Here is a 24495-nt window from a genome sequence, read left to right as displayed (position 1 = left end):
CGATCGCTCTTTTCCAGCAAGTAGGGAGGACCTGGGTCTGCACTGACTGTGGTAAAGTGGAGTGTTTTTATGCATTTCTTTCCATATTGTGATTCTTTGCCCAATGCATAATGATCTTCTTAGTGCAGTCTGCTTATAATCTGAGTTGAATTGGTTTCCCCGCACTGTAATTTTGTTGTCAGATTGTTTGTTTTAGCTGTAATTGATTTTCTGAGAGATTACAGATACAGCAGGACTTCGTCTTACTCGCGTAAATAAGTTTAAGGTGTAATTTGTTACTGTGTGCATGGTGAGGAAGGGTTTGGTAAAACTTTGTAACGATAACACGTAAGATTTGCATGAACTGAACTGGCTGTCTGCACGTAGCCCCCTCAACGGGCTGTCAAAATGCCTTCAAATGCTCCGCGGATTTGATTGGTCAACCTCGGAGGCTTGAGGTGAGCTGAGGGGTGTGATTGGCTGCCGCGGGTTGGCAGGACAGCAGGCCCCGCCCCTGCCTCGCAGGGTCAATAAACTGACAGTGGCAGTCATCGTTACTGAGCACTTTTCTGTTGTTTTCATCATAGAGTGGATTGTGCAGTGGTTGTTGGTGATTATCATGTTAGGTTTCTTTTTGCTCAGTGTATCCATATGAAGTTATGAGGATATTACAATAAAACACTGGCAACCCAAAACGTGACAAATCAGCAAAATGATTACATACTAGCAATACATTTCACACATACTTCAGAATAGTTTGTATAGTAGAGTTTTTGTATAGTGTGTTTCAAGGCCAAAAAATCTATTTGTACCTGTAGATAACATTTTGGACACCAGAAATACATTCTTCCTGTGTGCTATTGACAATGTATCTGCAAGTAGGCCTACATCCAAAATATATTTTGTGGAAATATATTATGAATGATTGCCATCAGGTACAAATGCATTTCCTGCCCAATTGTTGTACACTGTGAAACACACTGTATCACTAAATATGAACATCCTTGTTCTTCATGCAGTTTGGGGTGAAAGCCGCAGCATGGCTGAAACACAGTGGAGTCATTTTCAACATGTTCTTTTTAACTAGCCATGCATTAAAGAGCGCTTTTCTTTTCATTTTTCCTAAACAACACCTTCAACAAATGTCTCCACATACAGAAACCCAGTAGAAGCCTCTCTTCTTTGAATATCTCTAAACATACACTAAAATCGGTCTATATGTGAAATGCAGTTCATAGACTCTGATGTATTGTTTTCCCCATATGGGATGTAATCCATGAACAATCACATACTTTATATGTTTTCTGAGTGTCCTGGTGTGTGTTGCTGCTCCCCCAGAACATTGTGAGGTCCGAACATGAAGATCGCAGTGATCGGTCAGAGTCTGTTTGGCCAGGAGGTTTACAAGGAGCTGAGGAAGGAGGGCCACACCATCGTAGGAGTCTTTACCATACCTGACAAGGACGGCAAGGCAGACCCACTGGGTGAGAACAGCAACGACCGAGACATTGTGTGGGGAAAATGTTTAATGAATTCCTCCCAAGGTGTTACGATGAAGTATGATAAGTACGTGGGAGCGTGCAGTTCCCACGGTCCAGACTCAAAGGCTTTGAATAAGAATGACTTTCCAGATGAGGATTTACAGTGAACAGGGTTACAGTCTCCATTGAGTGGATTATTACTGGTAATACAGGGTGGGTCTATAGTGCACAGACAAAACAGGCCATATTTTGGGGTAAACTGCCAAAAGAATACTCTTCATAATGCCAAAAGGAATTTGGACTTTTAACACCACCTGTGGCACCACCTGTCTTATCACAACTGTCCCCTAAATCCACAAAAAATCAATAGATTTCTCTTATCAAAGTAGCATCGTCATGGATGTTTGATTGTGTCCAAGCTGCAGTGCACTTGTGTCCTATCCTCACATTTGATATCACGACAATGTACAGCAATAAAATTTGTAACTTGGGATATACTGTACTGTAGTTCTGTTCAATCCGTATCAATCATTGCAGAATGACAAGGAACTGGAAGTAAATGTAGTTGGATGTCACTTATAACAATATGCAACTTTTCATCTTGAGACAGGAATTCAGTTCAACTTTAAAGTTGCGCGTGAAATGAAAAATGAATGTTTGTTTATTGGAAAAGGTTGCATATTGCAGGTTTATAACTGAAGTGTATGTAGCTGCTAACACTGGTTGAAACTTTGTATCATTCCTCCTGCTACCTTCCATCCAAGTTTTAGAACTTTAGAATGGAGACAATCATGAAGTAACTTAATTTTGGGACTTTTTATTTAACTTAAGGCAGGGATACACTTGTTAGCTTCTAGCTTCCTATCTGTCCATAATCAGGACTCTTCCTTTGTCCAAGTTTTACAGCCAATATCATAAACTAAATGTAACTCACTGTTACTAAGGAAACCAGACCAGGATAAGGCAAAGATAATTGTGTAGCCAGGTGACCAAAACCAATTGTTGTCTGACACATAATTTTGAATGTTTGGTCTTTGTCTTTCACAGCCACAGAGGCGGAGAAGGATGGCGTGACCGTCTTCAAGTTCCCCCGCTGGCGTGTGAAGGGCCAGGCCATCCCGGAGGTGGTGGCCCAGTACAAAGCCACGGGCGCCGAGCTCAACGTCATGCCCTTCTGCTCCCAGTTCATCCCCATGGAGGTCATTGACCACCCCAAGCACGGCTCCATCATCTACCACCCCTCCCTCCTGCCTCGCCACAGGGGCGCCTCGGCTATTAACTGGTAAGCTTGTACAGGCGGCGGTTCGCCAGGCCGGGGAAAGCGTGACGAACAGTCTGTTAGGTTCAAGGATTGATGCAAAACATGCACCCATGCCTGTTAGGTAGGTATGTATCCATGATCATATCAGCCTAGTCTCTTACCTATTGGCTCTGACCATACAGGACCTTGATCCACGGTGACAAAAAGGGCGGGTTCACAGTGTTCTGGGCCGATGACGGACTGGACACCGGACCAATCCTGCTGCAGAGGGAGTGTGATGTGGAACCCAACGACACTGTCAACACCATCTACAAGAGGTTTCTCTTCCCAGAGGGAGTCAAAGGCACCGTAAGTCCGGTGATGGGCCAAGGCGATGCGGATGGAAGAAATCTCTGTCTGTAGCAACAAGCTGAACTAGAAGGGCATTTAGAGAATATTTGACATGAATTCACCGTATTTGCTTGATGATACTGTATATATGTATGCGGCACAAACTACAAAACCCTAGTGAAAAACAATCAGTGCAACATGCTATGGATCCTTCTGTCACCGGACCTTCAATTGCCTCAACTCAAGTCCCCTCCTGAGTTTCCCAACATAACAAACACTGATAGCAAAGTCCATAAAGGTAGCACAAAGGGAAATCCATGGTGTTGCTGATACTGTGTTGCACTTCCCCCATATGGGCTATTTAAATACCATCTCTCTGGTTCCAGGTAGATGCGGTGAGGCTGATTGCACAAGGGAAGGCCCCAAGGATCACACAGCCAAAGGAAGGAGCTACGTATGAGTGCATCCAGAAGAAAGATAACTCTAAGGTAACGCAGGAGTCCACCCAGACAGAGAACTCCCCTCTGAAGACTAAAAACTTCATACTTACACCACAGGTTCCCCCTAGAGAGCATGTTGCTGCATAAATTTACATATTAATGAGCTAAAACTGATTTTCTTGAAACTACTATAACTCTGTAATAAGTAAGATACCGAGTTCCTATTAATACCGCCCATGTGTTATGTGAAGACAAGTATGTTGACATAGAAATATTTGCTAATAAATGCATTAATTGGCGTCATTATGACCTCATTAGCATAACTGGCTATGATTAATAGATCATGGTGATTACGGAGGAACAAGATTTTTTGTATGCATGTTACAGCTGAAGAGACTGCTAATACATTCCCATGGCTCTGTCTGTTGGTAGATTGACTGGAACCAGTCGGCTGAAGCCCTCCACAACTGGATCAGGGGAAACGACAAAGTGCCTGGTGCCTGGGCAGAGGTTGATGGACAGGTAAGCAGATACTCTGCCCACTGGCTGTCTGCAGCAAATGATTCTTCTAGGTTTGTTTGTTTCAAATGACTGGTTAGTAGATAGTTTCCACTAGAGAATATAATGTCAGTAATACTTGCTTTGAAGAGAAAATACACATGAAAACAGAATTTATATTTGCTATTGTTACGATGTAGAGAGTCCAGTAAATATTTGTGAGCATGACTTAGTCTCTTTCATCACTGGAATCTAAAGTATGGAAGGTATTATCTTGCAAAATCTTCAAGTGGTACTTTCTGGAGCTGCTCCAATGACGCTATGGACTGACTGTTATTTGAGCTTTTACACCCAATGGAGCTTCATTTGCTTTTAGAGCAAACACTTCTGACACAGAGAATGTACATCTTGGTTACTGTTACTGTGCTCACAAAACCAATTTCCTGGTAAATGTCAATGGAGCATCTCCAGAAAGTGTCATCTGATGTCACCTTGTTTCTATTAGTCTCGTCCATAAAGACAAAAGTTAACTGAATGTTCCAAGAGCAGTGGCATATGTGAATGATATTGAATTTTCTCTTGTTTTTCTCTTTGATGTGGTTGTTTTCCTGTAGAGAGTGACTTTCTATGGCTCCACTCTTATCGACAACGGCACCGCAGCGAACGGTCAGCCCCTGGAGATCCCCGGAGCCAGCCGTCCCGGCATCGTCGCCAAGGCGGGCCTGGTGCTTTTTGGCAACGATGGCAAGGCGGTAAGTCAACATAGGGTGAGGACACACTAGAGGATGATCAGGCCACCAGATTTTGCCGTCCCAACAATCGTGCGGAAATCCTGATTGGAGGCTTGCTCAGGAGCTATGGCCAGCGAAGATGAATCTTTATTAAGATTATCTGTTATCAGCGGGATAATCTGTTTTATCTGTTTTATTAAGTGAGTCATACAGCGTCCTGCCTAATTGTCCAGTGTGAGCAGATTTACAACTGAGACAAAACAGTCTGGGAAAGTGTTATGTGTATGATGCAATGCGCTTTCAACATCAGGTAGGATTTTTTTTAAAGCCTTCTAGTGGTTCTCATGTAGACAAGACTCAAGACTACAGCAGCTCATTTCTCTGATTAGCACATCTTCAGCCAGACAGGAGGAATCAGTGAAATCAGCTGCTGTAGCCTTCTGTTGGAATGAATACTGTTGCATACTGTTGGGCCTCGATACTACACAGTTGAAAACAAATGTTATAGTGTGTCCCCAGCCTTACCGCAAGCATAAATCACACCTCTCTTCTGCTGCATTTCTTCCACTCACTGATATACAGAAGAAATCAATATAGTCTTTATTGTTCATTCCTAGAGTGCAGTCTGAAGTTTCATCACAACCTTTTTCTCCCAGCCATTCAACTGTAGCTTGTCCCTGCAAACATGGGTGGCATTTTGTGTATGCAAGTCCAAAGTTCCCGTATTCAGCTCCACCAATCAGAAGACACCAGTGTGAAGCCTGTAGTTACCTCTGCCAGTCAAAAGTAATGAATTAACAGGAGAGTCAGTTCTGACTCAGCTGGTTTGGTCTGTGATGGCAGCACACCAGCTAGTGAATTACGTTCTACTGCTCAATCATGAACCATTACATTAGTTAACTGAGGCAGTAAGAGATTGAGAAACTTTATTTATCATTGTGGGGAAAATAGTAAAAGTAATGTAAATAGTTTAAAAAAAAGGTAAAAAAGGAAAAGTAATCGGACTCAGCAGGGCAAAAACACAACTACAATGTAAGCATGCACGGAACATAAAATGGGCAGTAAAAAACAGTACAAACAATTATAGTCAAAATAATAGACTAATAATAACAATAAAACTAATAAAATAGAATATAAACAACTGCGTTATGCGTATGTATGGGGCTGGCAGTTTCATCAATGATATGACCCTGTTCACTTTGGAATATACCCAGAACTATTTAACCTACAGTAAAATAATTAAATAGTCATTGTTAGCACCGACTGGTGAGTACTAATCCTATGTGTGTTATGTAACATACTGTATTATGGGCTCAGACACAAAGAGAAATTGCATAAACTCAAGGAAAAGAAGAGGGTCTCACTGTATGGATTTGATAAAATGAGATAATCAGATGCATACGTAGGGCTGAGTCATTTTTTGATAGCAATAGCATTTAGAATACTTCAAATGTGATACATGTTATAAAACCATACTTTATTACTTTTGGTTGCAAAGTGAGAGTGCATTTTACTGTGTACCATTTGCACATGCTTTTGGATTTTCTGGCTTGAATCAGATCTTGCTCAAGTGCTTTACTCCATGTAAATGCTTTGAAAACTTGATCATAATAGTTCAACCTTCGACGTTTCTCCTTCCGTGATGTGAAAGACAAGATGTCCTGTGGAGTTACAGTACAGTGAAATCAAATATGAACAGCACTAATCATATTCCACTATTTTCAGCCAATAAAACAGGGATGCATTTAACAGATTATGCTTTAAAGAATTCCGACGACGACCAATGATAAAACTTTAAGTGTGCAATAGATATTATCCTTCTGCTGATGTGCATACGATCAGCAAGGCATAATTTGTCATGAGAAGCTGCATCACCACAGCTGCAACCAAGTCTGCCCCCTAGTGTGACAGTGTGTCAGATGATTGATTTGCAAACCCATTAGACCAAAGAGTACTTTTGTTGCTAAGTGACATATCCATCAGTTGACAAAAAGTCACACCAACTCTTAGTAAATGATAGATGGCACAAAATTAAAATAAATGATGGTATCTTTAAAGGATATTATGTAGACCCTGACATACACTTACCTGCCTCAGGCCTAACCATAGGCCACAGTTTAGAATGATTATGGGGCCCAAGTCACAGCCTCTATTGATATTGGGGGCCCTAATCTTAACACGATTTCTTTACGGAGGCCCCAACCACAATTATTAAACTGACACCTATTGATTGTATGTTTATGGGCAGTGCAATTAGTGAATATCATCCAAGTAAGATACAGAGCGCTAATTATATAGGGGTGGGGCAGGGGATCTAGGTACATAGTTAAACCTTTTCAATAAATTTCAACATTTAACACACAATTTTTGGTCCTTCATTCCCACCACCTGTCACCTCGCCTTCTTAAAGCCACAACCTGCAATCCAATTGTAAACAAAGGGAAGCCCCACCACCTAAAACTAAAGTTTGCCTTGGTTTGGACAATCAACAATTGGTTTGTTATCACTCTCAAATTGAATGAGCGAGTTCAAGATAGAATGAATGGCAGTTTGTAAAAGCTAAAACTGAGTTTCAGATTAATTTTAACCTGTAAAAGGTTTACGTTTGTATTGTTTGTGAACAGGCTAGTATTTTGAGTTAGGGTGTGTAGGTGCGTATCAAGAGGAGGGGGGCCCAATAGGACATGTGTGCCCAGGGGCCCTGTGGTTGGTCAATCCAGCTCTGGTTGTGACAGTGCAACTTTTACACCATCTTCACGATTGTCATCATCCGCTGAATTACTGGTAGTTAGCAGGTCTTGGTCACTGAATTGGAAAGCAACCCACAGCTCTTGATGTTTCTCCATCTCCTCCTCTTTAATCTGCGAGGCTTCCTGGTTCCTCCTGACTGGGGATTGTTGCTTAGGGGAAATCTCCTCAGTTGATGCAGGTTAAGGAGACGCACTTTACTAAGGTTGGACCTTATTTCCCACAGTGTCTTGCCCTAAGTATTTACAGTTGAACGACAGCCCTTGGCTAGTCTACCCTGAACATTTAGTGGTTTGACATTTAGTTTTCTGTACATACTCCTGCATCGTGGAGCTATGCCAGTGAGTGATGCATGAAACACAGAATACTACAGTGATGCATTTCCACTGTCATTTCCACCGTTTTTTCAAGTCTTATATTTTCAAGTTCACATACCTGGTTTACAACAGGTTAATAACTGAATTTTGGCACAAGAAAATATAATAGAACTCACATATATACATATATACTGACTATACAGTTTGAACTCCTAAGAATGATGGTCACTACATTAAAATAGAACTGGCGGTCCCAATGTTGCACAGTGAAATATTCACCAGAGGCTATGAACACAGAGAAAATACTTCTGGAACCTGAAGAGGCAGGCATGTCTGAGCTTCAGTGTGTGTTTCACAATTTCAAAAGGCAGTACTAGAAAATGCTCAAGGCTGCAGCTGCTCCTAAAGTATTTTGCTGCATGGAATGCACATTTGATTTCTACCTTTTTGAAAAGTACAGCGGCTCCTTTCTGTGGATTTGTCCTTCCGTTACCGTCTGCTTCTTCACAGCACCGCCTTATCAAAGAGTTTGATTCTAGTTCCTACTAGAATAGAGTTTTATTCTAGTTCTACTCCTCAGCTTTCACTTCCACTGATCCTACGCAACCTGCCATCGCAAAATAACGAGGTTCCTTTCCAGTTCTCTTAGACGGGCATGGGACCCGTGGGCAGCTTGACGCCGTGGACCTTCCGCATGTGCCTTTTCATCAGCAGCCTCTCGGTAAATAGCTCGTCGCAATCCACACACTTGTACGGCCTCTGCTCTTTGTGCTTGACGAAGACGTGTTTCCTCAGGGTCGAACCCCTGTTGAAAGATTTGTCGCAGATGTGGCAGCTGAACGGCTTCTCCCCCGTGTGCGTCCTTAAGTGCTCCGTCATGTGTCCTTTCAGTTTGAAACATTTCCCGCAGAAATTGCAGCTGTAGGGTCTCTCCCCTGTGTGGACTCTCATGTGGTTCTGCAGATTGCTCTGGCAAGGTATATGCTTACCACATATCTGACAGTCGAAGTTCACCTTGCTCTCGTGCGTCTTGCTTTCGTGTGTCTTGAGGTGCCACGTCAGCACCGTTTTTTTGGTGAATATATAATTGCATATGTGGCAGCGATAAAAGGTGGTGCTGCTGGTCTTGGCATCGGAGCAGTTCGGATCCTTTGCGGGGGAAAGCTCTGGCTCGCTGTTTTTTTCGGCCGCCGCGCTTTGCTCCAACTGCTGTACTGTCTTGATGAGTTCTTTGGTCAAGGCGTCCCCCTCGTCACTATCCTCCGCTGAAGGTTGCTCCTCGTTTCCGTTGGTCCAGAGTTCCTCCTTGTCCTCCATTTTAATCTGCGAGGGTCCCGGTTCCTCCTGGCCCACACTGGGGGTCCAGTCCTCCGGCTTGGGTGGAATCTCGCCCGCTGATGCAGATACAGGTGGCAGTTTGGAGTCTGCAAAGGTGGAAATGGAAATGTTACACTTGACATCAGTGTGTGACAGTTACAGTACACAGCAAAATTCAGTGTCATTATCAGTGTCAGTAATTTAACTTTTAAGAGTGTAGAAATCTGTGCTATGCCAGTGTTTCTATAAATCCACACCCATCAACAGTAATTTTTTTTTTTTTTTTTTTATTGTTTAATTAAATATTAGTGACACGCAGCATGTAAGAACATCTGTACACAGAGGGCTGGTTGCTCAGACATGGATTAATTGAAATCACAATTCAAATGAAATCTTACTCTAGTCCTAGGCTTAATCCATGTCCGACCAACCAGCCCATAAATTTTGTTGCATGTGACCACCTTCCAGTGGACAGTATACAAAACCACTCATGGGTCTGGAGGCATTAGGCCACTAAGTTGGCATTGAGGCAGTGTTAAAGCAATAATTAATAATTGCGCTGTGTTTTTATTAAGATACTAGAAGCATAAGTTGGAAATGCCAGCCAAAATCAGTAAGACTAAAAACATGTTTGAAATATCTTAAGTCCTGTATAGTGAACTATGTTGGCAAACTTTAGGAAATTGTAATGGACTGCAGGTAACTTTGTTTTTCTTTTCAGAATGAAGTTTTTACCACCACTCATTGCCATCGCATTGCTCACAAATACTAAATGAAAGCATTACAAAAGTAATTGTATATATATATCAAACTTTATTAGTGTCACACTTCTCAAAACAGTTACTAAGCAGTATTTTACAGGAATTAAAGGGCGTAGAACAGTCACCAACAATAAAGTAGTTAAAAAAATAATAATTCCATACAATAATGAAGGCACTGGAGATGCGATTTATTTGAAGATGCAAGTCTACACACTAATCTAAAAACACTCAAAAAGCCATTTTGATGTTTACTTTGTACATGAAGTCCTCCTCTGTATTTCTTCTCTGCATTTTACATGTCAGGATTGTAGCAGATGGAGATTAGTGACTTTGCATCAGTTTCAAGTAGTTCCAAATTAACTTCCATTAACCATTCCAATGATATCACTAACATGAATGCCACTTTGCAGAACCATGTGACGAGCCTGGAAATGCAACTGCAGTAAATAACCATGCAATCAAAAAAGATGGACCAACAAAGAAGCAATCACCCCTACTAGTTAGCACATTTTGATTAAGTACAGTATCTAGACAAGTGAGGTCTGCTGATCAAAAGACAGACAAGCTGCTGACTCAGTGTTATTGCTGAGCTTTAACATCAGTGGTCGGCATCATCAGTGTTACAGCAACAGCATTCATATGGACATGGTGATGCCATGGGTGCTCTTCATGTGCTGTTTGAACGAAACTAGCAGAGGAAAGCGCTGGCTACAGTGCAGGCATTTGTACGGATTATTCTCTTTGTGTCTTATTCTAGCGTGTTTACTCATGGTAGTACATCTGTTGAAACGTTTCCCACATATATAGCAGCTGTAAGGCCTTTCCCCAGTATGAGTCCTTATATGTTCTTTAATATGGCCTTTCAGTTTATATTTATTCCCACAAATAGGACAAACATACGGTTTATCCTCGGAGTGTGCTTTCATGTGGCGTTTCATATAATTCTTGGACTTTGTCGTTTTACCACAGATATGGCAGCTGACAGATTTATTCCTTGAATGAGCTTTAAGGTGGCATGATAAGTCCGCTTTTTCCAGAAATTGCTCACTGCAAATAGCACAACCATAAATGTTTTTCTTCTTTTCACAATTTGGAACTTCCACAGAGGATGGGACTGGGTCGTCATCCCGTTCTGATGGTGTCTTGTTTTCTGCATGTCGTCCTGTTGTGATGACTTCTGTTAAGTTGTCTCTCTCATTGCTACACTCTGGACTTGAACCCTCCTCCACAGGCCTGGTCCAGAGGTCAACCTTTTCCTCTTTAATGGGCAAGAGCCCCGGCTCCTCCTGGCCCACACTGGGAATCCATTCCTGCTTACTTGGCTGCACATGAATGGAAATCACCTTTGAAGATGTAGGGAGAGCGGTCTGCCCTGAGTCTGTAACAATGGATAGGAAAATGTGTTATTATTGTTGCCAGCTACAATTACAATTCTCTGATCATACATGAACTAGATTTGATGAAATGTGAATGATCCCCATGGGGGGAGTCTGGTCGTCACAGCAGCAGATAATGGCATATACTGTAGATAACAATAAGACAAATGGTGAGTACTGAATTTAATAAAAACATATTTACAGCATAATGATTACAGCAAACATTAAGTACAACAAATAGTGCGAGTGAGCAAGTCAAATGTGCAAGTGTGCATCACTAGCTATTCACATTATTAGTGCACATATGCTTAATAAGCTATTCACATTATCACAATCAGATTTACAAATGGAGGTAATTAATTTACAGAAATGTATGCAGGAGGTGCAGATGTGCAATGTTAGCTAACACCTCATACTATTCACAGCTGGAGGTGACATAGGCATTGTTAGCACAATGTGAAATGTAAGGCACTATTGGCTTACATGGTGGTGTTTCTGGGATGATAAATACTTCATTCAATACTTCAAACACATTTACTTGAATGATGGTAAATGGCAAGACAGTAAAACCAGATTCAATAGAAATAGTGTTAGGTCGATGGAAACTTTCCAAAACAATTTGTTGTTCTGAGTACTCCACACCTGACATTGAGCCGAATGTGAACTGATATGCATAGAAATTTCCACAAATAAACCCTTTAAATAACTTAATAGCCTAATAGCCTCTGTCATTTTTTTTTGCAGTGTTAAACTGCGACTTGCATTTTGTAAACAAACTTTTTTCAAGCAAATGTGTTATTCCTATGGTCTAGAACAGTTCAGTCTTTATTTGCGAACATGAACAAACTCTCAGAAAGCCAGAAAAGACAAGACTTAAGTTTGTAAATGCCATCCAGCTGTAGAAAGTGAAGATGTTCTGAAGTGAACAAAATGGGAAAGTGAAGCTGACTCTGGGTTTGCAGTGTTTAACATGTTCTTGCACTGCGTTCCCTTCATGTCAGAATTCAAGTACGAAACTCTGGCAAGATTTCTCAACCCTGAGGTTTCTGAGATGCAATAGACCCTTTTCACAGCAGCCATTTTGATGTGTCATAGCAGGTAAACACAGGTGTAACTAATAACAACACAAAAGGGTCCATTATCTGATGTCATATCAACAAGGTGGCAGACACTTTAAACGCTACTCACCATAACTTTTAATATGTTTATAATTTTCAAAATACATTTAAATTTGATTTTCAGCATCACATGACATTAAATCTATCAAAACACCTGTGTGGTTAATAGTTAAATAAATACATTTGAAATGTGAAGTTGCACTGACAGTTGCTAACATTTAATGCTAACTAGCTAGCTAACGTTGCCAAAAGTTATTGATATAACATTAGCTGTTGCACGGGGAACAGTATTTCGCATTGGGCAAAGAAAATCTTTCTTCCCTGGTTTTTCTGAGCTGGACTACTGGAATGCACAGAGGTTGGAATTACAACCTACCAGCTGGGAATTTCAGACTTCCGACTCTGAATGGGCCGCAGCATAAAACCTCAGTATTCCCATTAAAGCGGCAGTAAAACTCTCACCGCTGCAAGAGATTTCACAATTTGATGAAATGTCAATTGCACAAGCAGAGTTGGTTTGGTAGTGAAAATAATGTACATAAATAATGCAATGTACTGGAACAGACACGAGTGAACCAGAGCCGGTCGGGGATGACGTCGACTTTGGCTCCCTATTGGTGGGATCTCACTAAAGCTTATGGATAGCGTAGTATTTCACTAGGAGCAAAACTTTCTTACAACAAAGCTGAAATGAGCTTCACTGATGGCTTCTACAGGAACATATATAGTCGTGTGTGCTCCCATAATGTGAGCTCCCAATGGGGCTAATGTTTTCCAGCTCACAGGGAAGAGGCCTAGAAGAAGAGTGGTCAGAAAAAGTGTCGGAAAAATTTAAAAACACAGGTTTTTTAATGGAAGGACTTAGTAGCCCCGTTGGGACTGGCACCCACACACCCACATTGCGAATATTGCAAATACTTTCAAACAATATGATTTACTTGTGTAACAGAAAAGGGTTCAAGGACCCCAGAAAGCTTGTCAGATTGGCAAAATTCGGTCTGGAAACCTTGCCTGCACATTGTCAAAGTGCCAGAAAATTTTCAAAACACAGGTTTTTTTAATGGAACAACTCAGGACTGGCACCCACCCAGCGTAGTGCCAGTCCCAATGGGGCTTGGATAAAAGGAGGCACCGTAGTAATACTGGAGAAGCTTTGGGACGGTGGAGAAAAGTGAAGTTAGAGGATGCATTTTGTACTGATATGGACGTAGCATTCTTCTGAAGGCCCACTTCGTATTTCCTCCTACCTGTATCCAGTTAACATCCGCCAATAGTGAAGACAATGGAGCAGATCAAAGAAAAACTAGCTGAGGTGGTTCGCATATATTTATTTGTAGGACACCTCATCTCCAAATTGTAAAAACTACCAGGTGTCACTGAATTTGTGGCAATTATCCCAGAACATAGGTTTCAGAGAATGTAAAAACTACTGCCGTATTAGTAATAACTACCGCTACTGCTTCCATGCTAAAGCTACACTAAGCGATTTCCCAACCACTAGAGGGTGACAGAATCCGCAAACACACACAGCAAGCCCCTTAGGACAAACCGTGCATAAAGGCTAATGGCTAAAATAAACATACCTACGGAGAAATGTCGCCGGTTACCAGTCTCGCTTTGCCAGATTTTTCTCCCGCTGAAGGTTACATGTGACAAATGAAGAGGCAGGTAGCAAGTTTACTAGTTGAAAAAGTTTACTCACTTCATCGATTCCGCCATTACGACAGTTTTTTTCAGGGATGGGAGGGGGAGAGAAGGGAGCGAGGGAGGAGATCAGCTAGTTTTTTAAAAAAGAAAAAGCTACTGCTCGGTCCGAACATGACAACAAGCTTTTGAAAAGAGGTGAAAACAACAACACTGCTGGCCCACATATGTGGCAATTTGTTTATATCATTACATCTCACAGAAATCTCCACATAGAACACGATGATAACAACAAACAAACGGACAACAATGGCATACCTGGCTAGTTTGTCAGACTCTGATCGCACAGATTATATAGAAAACTTGTTTTAAGTACTGGTGAGTGACTGCCGGACCCTTATTCAATCAGTTGATGAATGGCTTGTAGACATGGCCAAGTGGCCACCCATCCAATGGCCAGACATATATGTATCTGATTGAAAAGCCTAGCGTATAAAAAAGACAGCCTCCGAGCATACAAATCTCTTGATGCTGTAAATTACGTAGTATGTGGGCATGTGCAACAAATTAGACATTACATCTCTGGTGAGTTTTGTGTGTTCAGAGCATGAGGTCTTACCCAGCCAGCATCAAAGTGTGAAGGCAAAGCCCTGTGATGCATGGGTGTACGTACTGAAAAAGGCAACATCCTGACAACAAATTGTACATGTATGGCCGGGTAAGTGTCAACCAGGGGGTTTACTATGAAGCTAGTTAACTGAGTTAGCTGGATTGCTACTTCAACAGCACCCAGCTGCAGACCCGAATAGGGGTTAGGCCCCGGAGAAGCCCCTGGCTTCTCCGGGGCCTAACCCCTATTCGGTAGGGTCCAGCTGCAGCTGCAGCTGGACCCTACTGTAACTGTTGATTTCGGGGGTTGCTTTAATTCTTTCCAGTCTAGGGTGCAACTGCAACTAGCAAATGCAAGGCATGATGTTAAAATATATGGCCACTTACTAAACTAAAATCTTTGCTATCTCTTCTGGGAACTCAGATTACTAACTAACTAACTAACGTGAACTGAGTGGCTACCGGTAGCCTTTCTGCCCCCGAGATGCACGCACACACATTTCGGTGGTCTATGCGCAGAATCAACAGTGCAGAACTACAAACCCTCACCACTGTAGACAGTGGAACTTTGATGCGGAAGTATAACTTGGCTTTTAAGCAGTCAATCAAATGAAGGGGGCGGGACCTCCCCTCCAGCTGCACTGAGATCCGGATGTAAACACTGCAGCCTTGTAAACATTAAAAATAAATATATTCAACATAGTCATGGGGTCAAAACAGCATACTCGTCTGAACAAGTGAAATTATTAATGTAAACAAATCTATGTTGTATTGTGAACCAATTTTATATGTTGAGATTTACTGATCTTAAGTGTAGTCTGGTGAGTCAAATATGTATGCCGAATTTACCATTAGACCCTGTTGATTCAAGTTATGTTCTACCAGGAACGTATGTTCACCTTTAAGCAAGGCCACATTAAATTGACATATTTTTTGTTTGACATGGCCTCTCTATGCCGGGGCAGGGGTATTCAGTTCCAAACAAAGACTGCACCAGGTGATTTCACTGATTAGCACCCCTTCAACCTTTTTTACGGTCTATGCCTTTAACCAAAGAGGAGGAATTAATCAGTGAAATCAACTGCTGTAGTGTTTGGATGGAATAAAACCTGCAGACTCTCGACCCTCCGTGGCACACTGTTGAATATTCTATACAAAAAAAACGTTATCAGGCTATGCGAGGGGTGGCATCCATGTCAAGTTAGCCAGAATGCGACCAGAGGTTAGGCAATTTTAATATAAAAATAAAATCGGATAATGTATCACTTATGGAGGATAATTAGGTGTTTGGGTGTGCTGAACATGCTGGGAAAAAACATCAATTTTATTTAATTGTACTTCAGTTTCCTAGTTAAATTATTGTATTACTCTTTGCTACTTTTGTTATTCAGAAACTCGTTCAACGTCAATAAGGCTTTTATTTTGAAAATTGACCGGAAGTTTTATATTGTTAGCGTTCGGCCGATGACAGCTTGCTAACGTCAACTTTAGCTGATACAAACGGCTGAACACACCACGTTATTGTAATAGCAATTTGATTTGGTTTTGTCAGTGGCCAAAACGGCCAAAGAGTATAATTTAAGGGTAAAGAGTATAAACTATGGGACAGACCTGCCCTGTGCAGCCTTATCTCTGGTTTGTAAACCAAATCCAGTAGCCTCTGCAGCCTCTGGTTCTCCTGCTTCGTCCGATAGACCTCGTCCTGGTACTCTACTAGTGTCTTTTCCACAAATCCAAATATGTCCACGGCAGCTGCGGTTAATCTTTCCGTGAGAAAGACGTTAAATGTCTGTAGTGTAGCGGTAGCCATTATGCAAACCGTTTACTCTGTTCTCTCTTTATTATTTTGCTGCTGTCGCAAGATGTGTGCTACTATCTTCTTCTTCTTCCTTACGGCAGACGTTAAGACGCTTCACGGCGTATTACTGCCCTCCACTGGTCAATGCGCTGTATAGCCTCTTTATATCCGAGGTATAATCCGGTAGGTTGCAAAAACGGCACAATTCCTCTTTTAATTACTTGATGGTTCTCATTTCGACCAAGCAGATTTTAAAAGAAAAAACACAAACTCCTAAATCTGAAACGTGTTGGAATAAAATCTCCCTTTCTTTACTATATTTTCTGCAGGCTAAAATGACATGTTGGACTGACATAGCCTGTCTGGATGTTTTCCTAGATTCACTGACTCTTGAATTGAAAAGTAAAGCCTCCCTCATTTATTTTTCATGTCTAGCCCTTCTCTAATTTTGCTCTGTCATGAGGCACTTTGAATTGCCTCTCCCTAAAGAAAACTTTGCATGACTGTCCAGTTTTAAATGAGCACACCAAAATCGTATTTACACGATCGGTACAAGCTTTCTATGTCCTGCTCTTCAAAGCCAACAAGGCAGCAGATATACATGGATACCCCAAGATCTCAAGATCCTAAAATGACTTAAATTTAACTTGGATAGACCTATACTCACCCTAATGTACTGATGTTGTCCCCCCCCCCCGTGTCTCTCTCTCTGCAGTTGCTGGTGAAGAATCTGCAGTTTGAGGATGGGAAGATGATTGCCGCAGCACAGTACTTTCGCTCGGGGGGGAACGCTGCCGTGGAGCTGACGGAGGAGGAGAAGGCTTTCGCTGGACAGATGAGGGTGGGTCCTCCTCCCCTGACCGCCAAGAATGGAGGGGCAATAGCAGAATCTTATTCCGATGGTCCCTCAGCTGTCCCGCGCTGACTTTGCACGGTGTGTCTCCTCACAGGCGGTGTGGCAGAGCATTCTGACTAATGTGGCTCAGATCGAGGACTCCACCGATTTCTTCAAGTCTGGTGCCGCTTCCATGGATGTGGTCAGGTAATGAAAAATAGTCAGAAAATGGTCATGTTCCTCCAAAGTATCACGGTATCCAAAAGTATTGACAATAATATACACAAAGCACCTTTAACAATCATCCCCTCCACTCTCTATCCTCCTCTCCTTTCTCCCTGATACTTACCTCCACACACCCAACTCCTTCCCCTCCTCCCCCCCCTCTCTCTCCATCCTTCTCTCGCTGTCTTCAGGCTGGTGGAGGAGGTGAAGCTGCGGGCCAGCGGATGCCAGCTGCAGAACGAGGACGTCTACATGAACACCACCTTCCAGGACTTCATCCAGATGTGTGTCAGGAAGCTCCGCGGGGAGGACGACGAGGAAGAGCTGGTCGTCGACTACGTACGTCACCCGGTTACTCGAGCTCCTTGGGTTCGGGGTCGATGCATCATAACTGAGTTAGAATGAGGGATAGTTCCGTCAGATCTGGTGTCCTGGTGTCTTTTAAATCGTGGTAACACCATTCTGCGACTCTGCGCCTCCTGTGTTTTATATACTGTGGAAATCTTATCTCAGGTGGAGAAGAACATCAACAACATGACCATTAAGATGCCCCACCAGCTGTTCATCAATGGAGAGTTCGTCGACGCCGAGGGAGGAAAGACCTACAAGACCATCAACCCCACCGACGGAACGGTACGGGCAGGAGAGAGAGAGAGAAAGAGAGAGTCGGGGCCCTGTGGTCTGTGTTGGCCTTGTATTTTCACAACTTGTGTTTTTCTCTCCTCCAGGCCATCTGCGACGTGTCCCTGGCCCAGATAAGCGACGTGGACAAGGCCGTGGCGGCCGCTAAGGAGGCGTTTGAGGAGGGAGAGTGGGGCAAAATGAACCCAAGAGACAGAGGCAGACTCATCTACAAGTCAGTCCACTTTCTCTTGCTAAACCACACAGCGCAGCATTAAACCTGCAATAAGCCATATCAAACCTTATAACCAGTCCTGAAAGTCCTTATTAATGGTAACTGTAGGATTCTTTGCGCTTTAAATAAGGGGGGATAGTAGCACCACAAGCAGACAGTTACCTTCTAGTTTCAAACAGTATTGCAGGAATCCAGCTCTGCTTTTAGACAGAACACTTTATATATTCACTACCAGCGCAGTATCATCAGGTGTTTTTTCACATTTCAAACTACATATAGCAGCATGAAAGAGTCACTGTCACTTTTTTCTCTCTTCCTCTTTGACTACAGTATACATGTATTTTCCTCCTGCTAGTGAGTATTTGAAAGACGAATCTTTGCACCTGGTGAAGTAATCATTGAGTCATTGGTATTGACCAGCAATCCTATCAACCCCCCTGCAGATATATTATGGTGATTTAGTGCTGTGTTTGTAGTAAAAATCGTACTTGTTGCCCCGTTAACAAGCATGTTTAATGACGTAAGCGACCCCCTGCCTCACCCCCGCCCCCCAGGCTGGCTGACCTGATGGAGGAGCACCAGGAGGAGCTGGCCACCATCGAATCTATCGACTCCGGGGCCGTTTACACTCTGGCCCTCAAGACCCACGTGGGCATGTCCATCCAGACCTTCCGCTACTTCGCTGGCTGGTGCGACAAGATCCAAGTAAGAAAGCCCCGTTTCAGCCAAGGTTCAAGTCATGTATGGATCACCGAGATGGCCTGGAGAAGATACAGTATGAGTCAAAATTTCACCATTTTAATTTTCATGGTCTGGTGGTGTCAATCATAAGACAAACTTTAATGATCCCCATGGGGAAATTAGGCCACAAAGTACAGTAAAGAAACAATAGAATGTAAATAAATACATATAAATGCATGTAAATAATACAATGTTCTCCTTTCTCAGGGCTGCACTATCCCCATTAATCAGGCCAGGCCCAATCGTAACCTCACCTTCACCAAGAAGGAGCCAATAGGGTGAGGGATGGAGGGATTTTTTTTTTTTTCTGATTAATTTTTGAGCCTTTCAATATCTTTTTGTGTTTTGTCTTTCATACATTTTGTGACCACAGCTCTTAAAACGCCATGGACACAACTACTTGCTGGATTTTTTTGTTTGTGGTTGACATTGCAATGTTTGGTTTGCCGTAAAACATGAACTCAAACGTATCACTGCTAAGTTCATGTGTGTCAAGTGTGAAAAAGCTGATGAGGAGCGACTAAAGTCTACAGTACACTTCAGTCACGATGTCTTGACACTTTGAAATCGTGGCTTTGAACCGTCAAAGTCTCTCTGATGTTTTTTGACAAGGCAGTTTAGTGAATGACAGATGTCCTCTCCCTCCTCTCAGAGTGTGTGCCATTGTGATTCCCTGGAACTACCCTCTGATGATGCTGGCCTGGAAGACGGCCGCCTGCCTGGCAGCGGGAAACACGGTGGTCCTCAAACCCGCGCAGGTCAGCCCTCCCCCGCCGCTCTGCTCTCACCGGACATCAAGGAAATCTAGGCGGAGACTTTTGCGAGACTGAATGAAAGACGAGTCCCGTTTTTTTTTCAAATGTGTGTTTCCAGGTGACGCCACTGACGGCTGTGAAGTTTGCCGAGTTAGCGGCCAGGGCAGGAATCCCCAAGGGCGTGATCAATATTCTCCCCGGATCAGGTACACACACACACACACACACACACATTTTGGCCTGGTACGACAATGGCGAATGATAAGTACTTACAAACCTTACATCGATAAGTCTTGAACTTTTCCCCAATGGGCGGGCCATTTTTGTTCCAAACATCTGGGAACATATTATGCTCATTTTGTGCTATGGGACAGACAAATCTCACTTATTGTACCTTTTAGTCCTTCTTCATACTGATTCTGACTAATCGAGTCACTGGCATTGTCATGGAACCGATAATTCTCTTCCAGGCGCTCTGGTGGGCCAGCGTCTGTCTGACCACCTGGACGTCCGTAAGCTGGGCTTCACCGGCTCCACCGAGATCGGCAAGCACATCATGAAGAGGTGAGAGGTCAGGTGCATTCACATCTGACCCCATGTGGTGTCCAGTCTGCATTCCATCTAAGCACTACAGCAGCTCATTTCACTGCCTAACACACCTTCATCCAGAGAGTAGGAACTGATCTGCTGCAGTGTTTGGTTGGAATGAACAGGACTGGACATCACTACATATAACTGTCTACATGTACTGTAAGTCTGCCCTATATCTACATGTCTCTCGTTCTAATGTGTGTGTATTGGTCTGTGTGTCTGTGTTATCCTCCATCCGAAGCTGTGCGGTCAGTAATGTGAAGAAGGTTTCTCTGGAGCTCGGCGGAAAATCCCCTCTCATCATCTTCAGCGACTGTGACATGGACAAGGCAGTACGCATGGTAAGTTCATTCAAGAAAGCAATTTTTGTTTTGTCTGTTTTCACACATTTAAGGTGTTACAGTGCTATAAATGATTGCAATTGTGTGTGTGTGTGTGTTGCAGGGCATGAGCTCAGTGTTCTTCAACAAGGGAGAGAACTGCATTGCGGCCGGCAGACTATTTGTGGAAGAGACCATTCATGACCAGTTTGTGAAGAGAGTGGTGTGTGTGTCTCTTTGTATCTCCGAGGCTACGCTCACACTGCAGCTGAAAGTGTCCCTGTTCTACCCCCCAGCCAGTACAACAGGGGCACATTCAGTTTGTGCTATTTTAAATTTAGTATCAGTCACATCTATATAAAAAGGATCCAGGAAAAAAAACTGAAACTGGGGTTTGTGTTACTCTGCTGTTTTCCACCTTGTCACCGTTTCTATGTCTTTACTCAAAGGTTGAGGAGATCAAGAAGATGAGGATCGGCGATCCACTGGACCGCTCCACGGACCACGGCCCTCAGAACCACAAAGCTCATCTGGACAAACTGGTGGAGTATTGTCAGACCGGCGTCAAGGAGGGCGCCACCCTGGTTTGTGGCGGCAAGCAGGTAGAGCGTCCAGGTAAGGCAATGTTAACTTCATATGAGCTCCATTAGACTCTTTCAGGCACACTGAAAGACTACATTTCTAATCTTCTAATGAAGGAACAGGGACTAGAATCTAGCAAGTCTACAGGTAGGCTGACAGACTGAAAGCCAGATCTTATCCAGTCAGTGCGGCCCACCTCTGATATGATGGATATGATAAAGTTTAATTGATTACATATTTATTGTGCAATCGATCGATACTACACTGGCTGTCTGTGGGAAGACCTTAACTGAACTTAACCTGAACTGATGCTAATGTGACATTTTGAGTGGATTCCACACAAGTATGCATGAAGATGATGATGATGATGATTATTATTTATTATCCTGGGTTTCAGTGGAGAGTTTTAGTGTCCCATGATGGTTTAAATGCTGTTTCAGAGGCTTTTCCACCCTGACAAGAACACAATTCTGGGGGAAACACTGAATACTTGCAATGTTTTAGAATGTTTTGCCATGAAAATAGTCAAATTGTACGATATTGAATATCAGCACAAAATATTGGCTATCTGCAGCTTCAACCCAAAATATCAGTATCGGTCTTGAAAAACCCATATTGGTCGAATACTGGTTTCTCATGTAGGCTTATTATGTGCTGCCTTGTTGTGTTACTTATTTATTGATTGTTTCCAGGTTTCTTCTTTGAGCCTACGCTGTTCACCGATGTACAAGACCACATGTACATCGCCATAGAGGAGTCATTCGGCCCCGTCATGATCATCTCCAAGTTCAAGAGCGGGTGAGTAGTCGACCGGCTAATTCACGCCTTAAATTGATTTGTGATTCATCTTTTTTTTCTTCCCCGGGTCCTTACAGTAGCCTCAATTACGATCAGGTGACATCCTTTCATTCTCCTTTCTCCTCTTCCTTTCCTTTCACCCTCCACCCTCTCCTCCGCCTCAGCGAGGTGGACGATGTCCTGAGAAGGGCCAACGCCACGGAGTACGGCCTGGCGTCGGGCGTCTTCACGCGGGACATCGGCAAAGCGCTGTACGTCAGCGAAAGGCTCAACGCCGGCACGGTCTTCGTCAACACCTACAACAAGACCGACGTGGCCGCGCCTTTCGGAGGCTTCAAGCAGTCTGGCTTCGGCAAAGACCTGGGTGAGCAAAACTATTGCAATTACAGGGTATCCATGGGTCCTTGATAAGTCTGAAAAGTCTAAAATGATCCAATCTGAAGGACTTTAGTGGTAATTTGAGAGATTGTTTTTTATTTAGTCTTCATCCTTAGTGCTCAGCGCTCATTGCTGTGGTGTTTCTGCACTGCACTTCCCAGAGATCACCTGTCAATCAAACAGTGTGTGCAGTACTGAGACGTCTTCTGCCTTGGAGTTTCTAGGTGGCGCTTTTTTCTTTCATTAACTATGGTCTTGAATCCAGTTCCAGGTACCAATACAAGGTCTTAAATTTGTCTGAAACCTTCAGATCAGACTCTGCAATCAGTTTTTCTGTTAAACAATTATAGACCTTGGTTCATTCAGGGCTCTGTGCACACTGCACACACTGCACAGCAGATTTAGGTCAGTTGACTCCCATTAGAGACTGGTGTTTTTTCAGCTTTGTTTGTGTTTATCAACATTTTCCCCATCTGTTTAAATCTCAAATGCCTGTGGTTCCTTGTGTGAAGATTAAAAGTGAAGTTGGTAGGATGCCTTCTGGTGGCATCATTTGACAATGACGCGCTATAACATACATGTGGTGTTTGATATCTGTACTTACAGTCGATCTCTGTCACTTCCTCCAACAGGACAAGAGGCACTCAACGAATACCTGAAGACGAAGGCAGTAACCATCGAGTACTAAGTCGGATACCTGGAGAATAAAGCAGAGAGCCATCGAGCACAACATCAGATAACCTGAAGGCGAATGCGGTGATGTGTATTATGTACGGAAGTCGAGTCATGGAGAGGGATGTGCAGGTTCATATGGATGGTGATAACATCTTAACAAAGAGCTTGTATTCTCAAATTTTATACATTTTTGTACTTTTCACATCAGTCGAGTTGTTCCCCACGTCAGTAGAATTGTTCCCCTCTCCCTACTTGTGACTACTAAGAGTAATATGTGCCTTGACATGCTTGTAAATCACATTAACAAATTAAGTTTGTATGTACAATCCTATCAATCTTACACTTTTGAGCCACAATGTAATTAGTGTAAGTATTGTCCTGAACTTTGCACATGGATGATGTTTCTAGATAGCCAGACACTGACTTCTAACACTGTTTTACAATTAACAAATTGTATTAATTATCTAATATGGCTTACATTAGGTCAGCAATCATTTATAAGAGATTTTGTTTTTTTCCATTTTTTGTTCCCCAACACATATTTGGAAATGTCAAAAAAATAAAAATTGAAAAACCTGTCAATAAATGGGTGTCAAACTCATTCATTGTGTTTGACTTTGAGTGAATAAAATGCACAGGTTTAGCAGCTGAAGCCATGGTTCCTGCCACATCCAAAAACAAAAACTTTACACTATGTTTCTTACTACTTGCCATAAATATCAGTCATCCCTATATGATTTCTGTATTGGTGAACATTCAGTCTCAGTCTCCCACAAAAAAGCTTTTTGCTGTGAATATCAAAAGCTACATTTTAGGTGAAAAGCTGGCATTTCCAGGTATTGCATCCAGCTTTGACAACTGCTACAGATCTGGAATTACATCTACTGTATGTGACAGAGTTGAGGTATTTATGCTTTAGTTAATGACACTGGTCATCCTACAACAAAATGTTTTACACTGACAGACTTGCCACGGACTGCAGAACAGCATTGGATGCAGATTTGTTTATAAAAACTATGTATGTAAACTACATTTCTTCTGCTTGAATCAATTTATTAGACACAATGAAGCATATTCCTTATTATTCTTGCCCCTTCAAATAAGTAATGCAAATGCAAACTTAAATGTTTGTGGTTTATAAATGTACTACATATTTCTATGGTTGTGCTATACTGTACTTACATATTGAACTGAGCCAAAGAGATGTGCCTCGCCTGTGACAAATATATTCTGACCAAAATGAGTGGGGAAACAGATGAAATCAATTGAGACAATTTGTCATTTCTTAGTTGAATGGGCAAAAATGAAGCTAAGTGAGCAACATATCGATC

At 42.5% G+C, this 24495-nt stretch overlaps 2 protein-coding genes across 2 annotated transcripts; one reads left to right on the top strand and one right to left on the bottom strand.

The window, feature by feature from the left end:
• The first annotated feature begins 20 nt into the window (after positions 1 to 20).
• Positions 21 to 23662, top strand: aldh1l1 (aldehyde dehydrogenase 1 family, member L1). Its single transcript, XM_071533042.1, has 23 exons — positions 21 to 51; positions 1318 to 1463; positions 2508 to 2742; positions 2904 to 3069; positions 3438 to 3539; positions 3924 to 4013; positions 4604 to 4741; positions 17124 to 17249; positions 17359 to 17450; positions 17660 to 17807; positions 17982 to 18101; positions 18197 to 18324; positions 18879 to 19029; positions 19273 to 19343; positions 19718 to 19823; positions 19939 to 20026; positions 20291 to 20384; positions 20653 to 20752; positions 20856 to 20954; positions 21181 to 21346; positions 22006 to 22111; positions 22276 to 22475; positions 23122 to 23662. Exons 2-23 carry the CDS (start codon positions 1337 to 1339, stop codon positions 23175 to 23177), a joined length of 2709 nt encoding a protein of 902 aa, XP_071389143.1. The 5' UTR covers positions 21 to 51; positions 1318 to 1336; the 3' UTR covers positions 23178 to 23662.
• Positions 8431 to 9853, bottom strand: LOC139655601 (gastrula zinc finger protein XlCGF67.1-like). The gene is made up of 2 exons (XM_071533041.1): positions 9838 to 9853; positions 8431 to 9209 (listed from the first exon to the last, which is right to left on the bottom strand). Exons 1-2 carry the CDS (start codon positions 9851 to 9853, stop codon positions 8431 to 8433), a joined length of 795 nt encoding a protein of 264 aa, XP_071389142.1.
• Positions 23663 to 24495: the final 833 nt, after the last annotated feature.

Source organism: Centroberyx affinis, unplaced genomic scaffold (assembly GCF_046629955.1).
Source record: "Centroberyx affinis isolate AG114_WGS23_722 - 3 ecotype Tasmania unplaced genomic scaffold, CSIRO-AGI_Caff_v1 ptg002313l_1, whole genome shotgun sequence".
Lineage (NCBI taxonomy): Eukaryota > Metazoa > Chordata > Actinopteri > Beryciformes > Berycidae > Centroberyx > Centroberyx affinis.
This window is presented reverse-complemented; position numbering and strand designations above follow the sequence as displayed.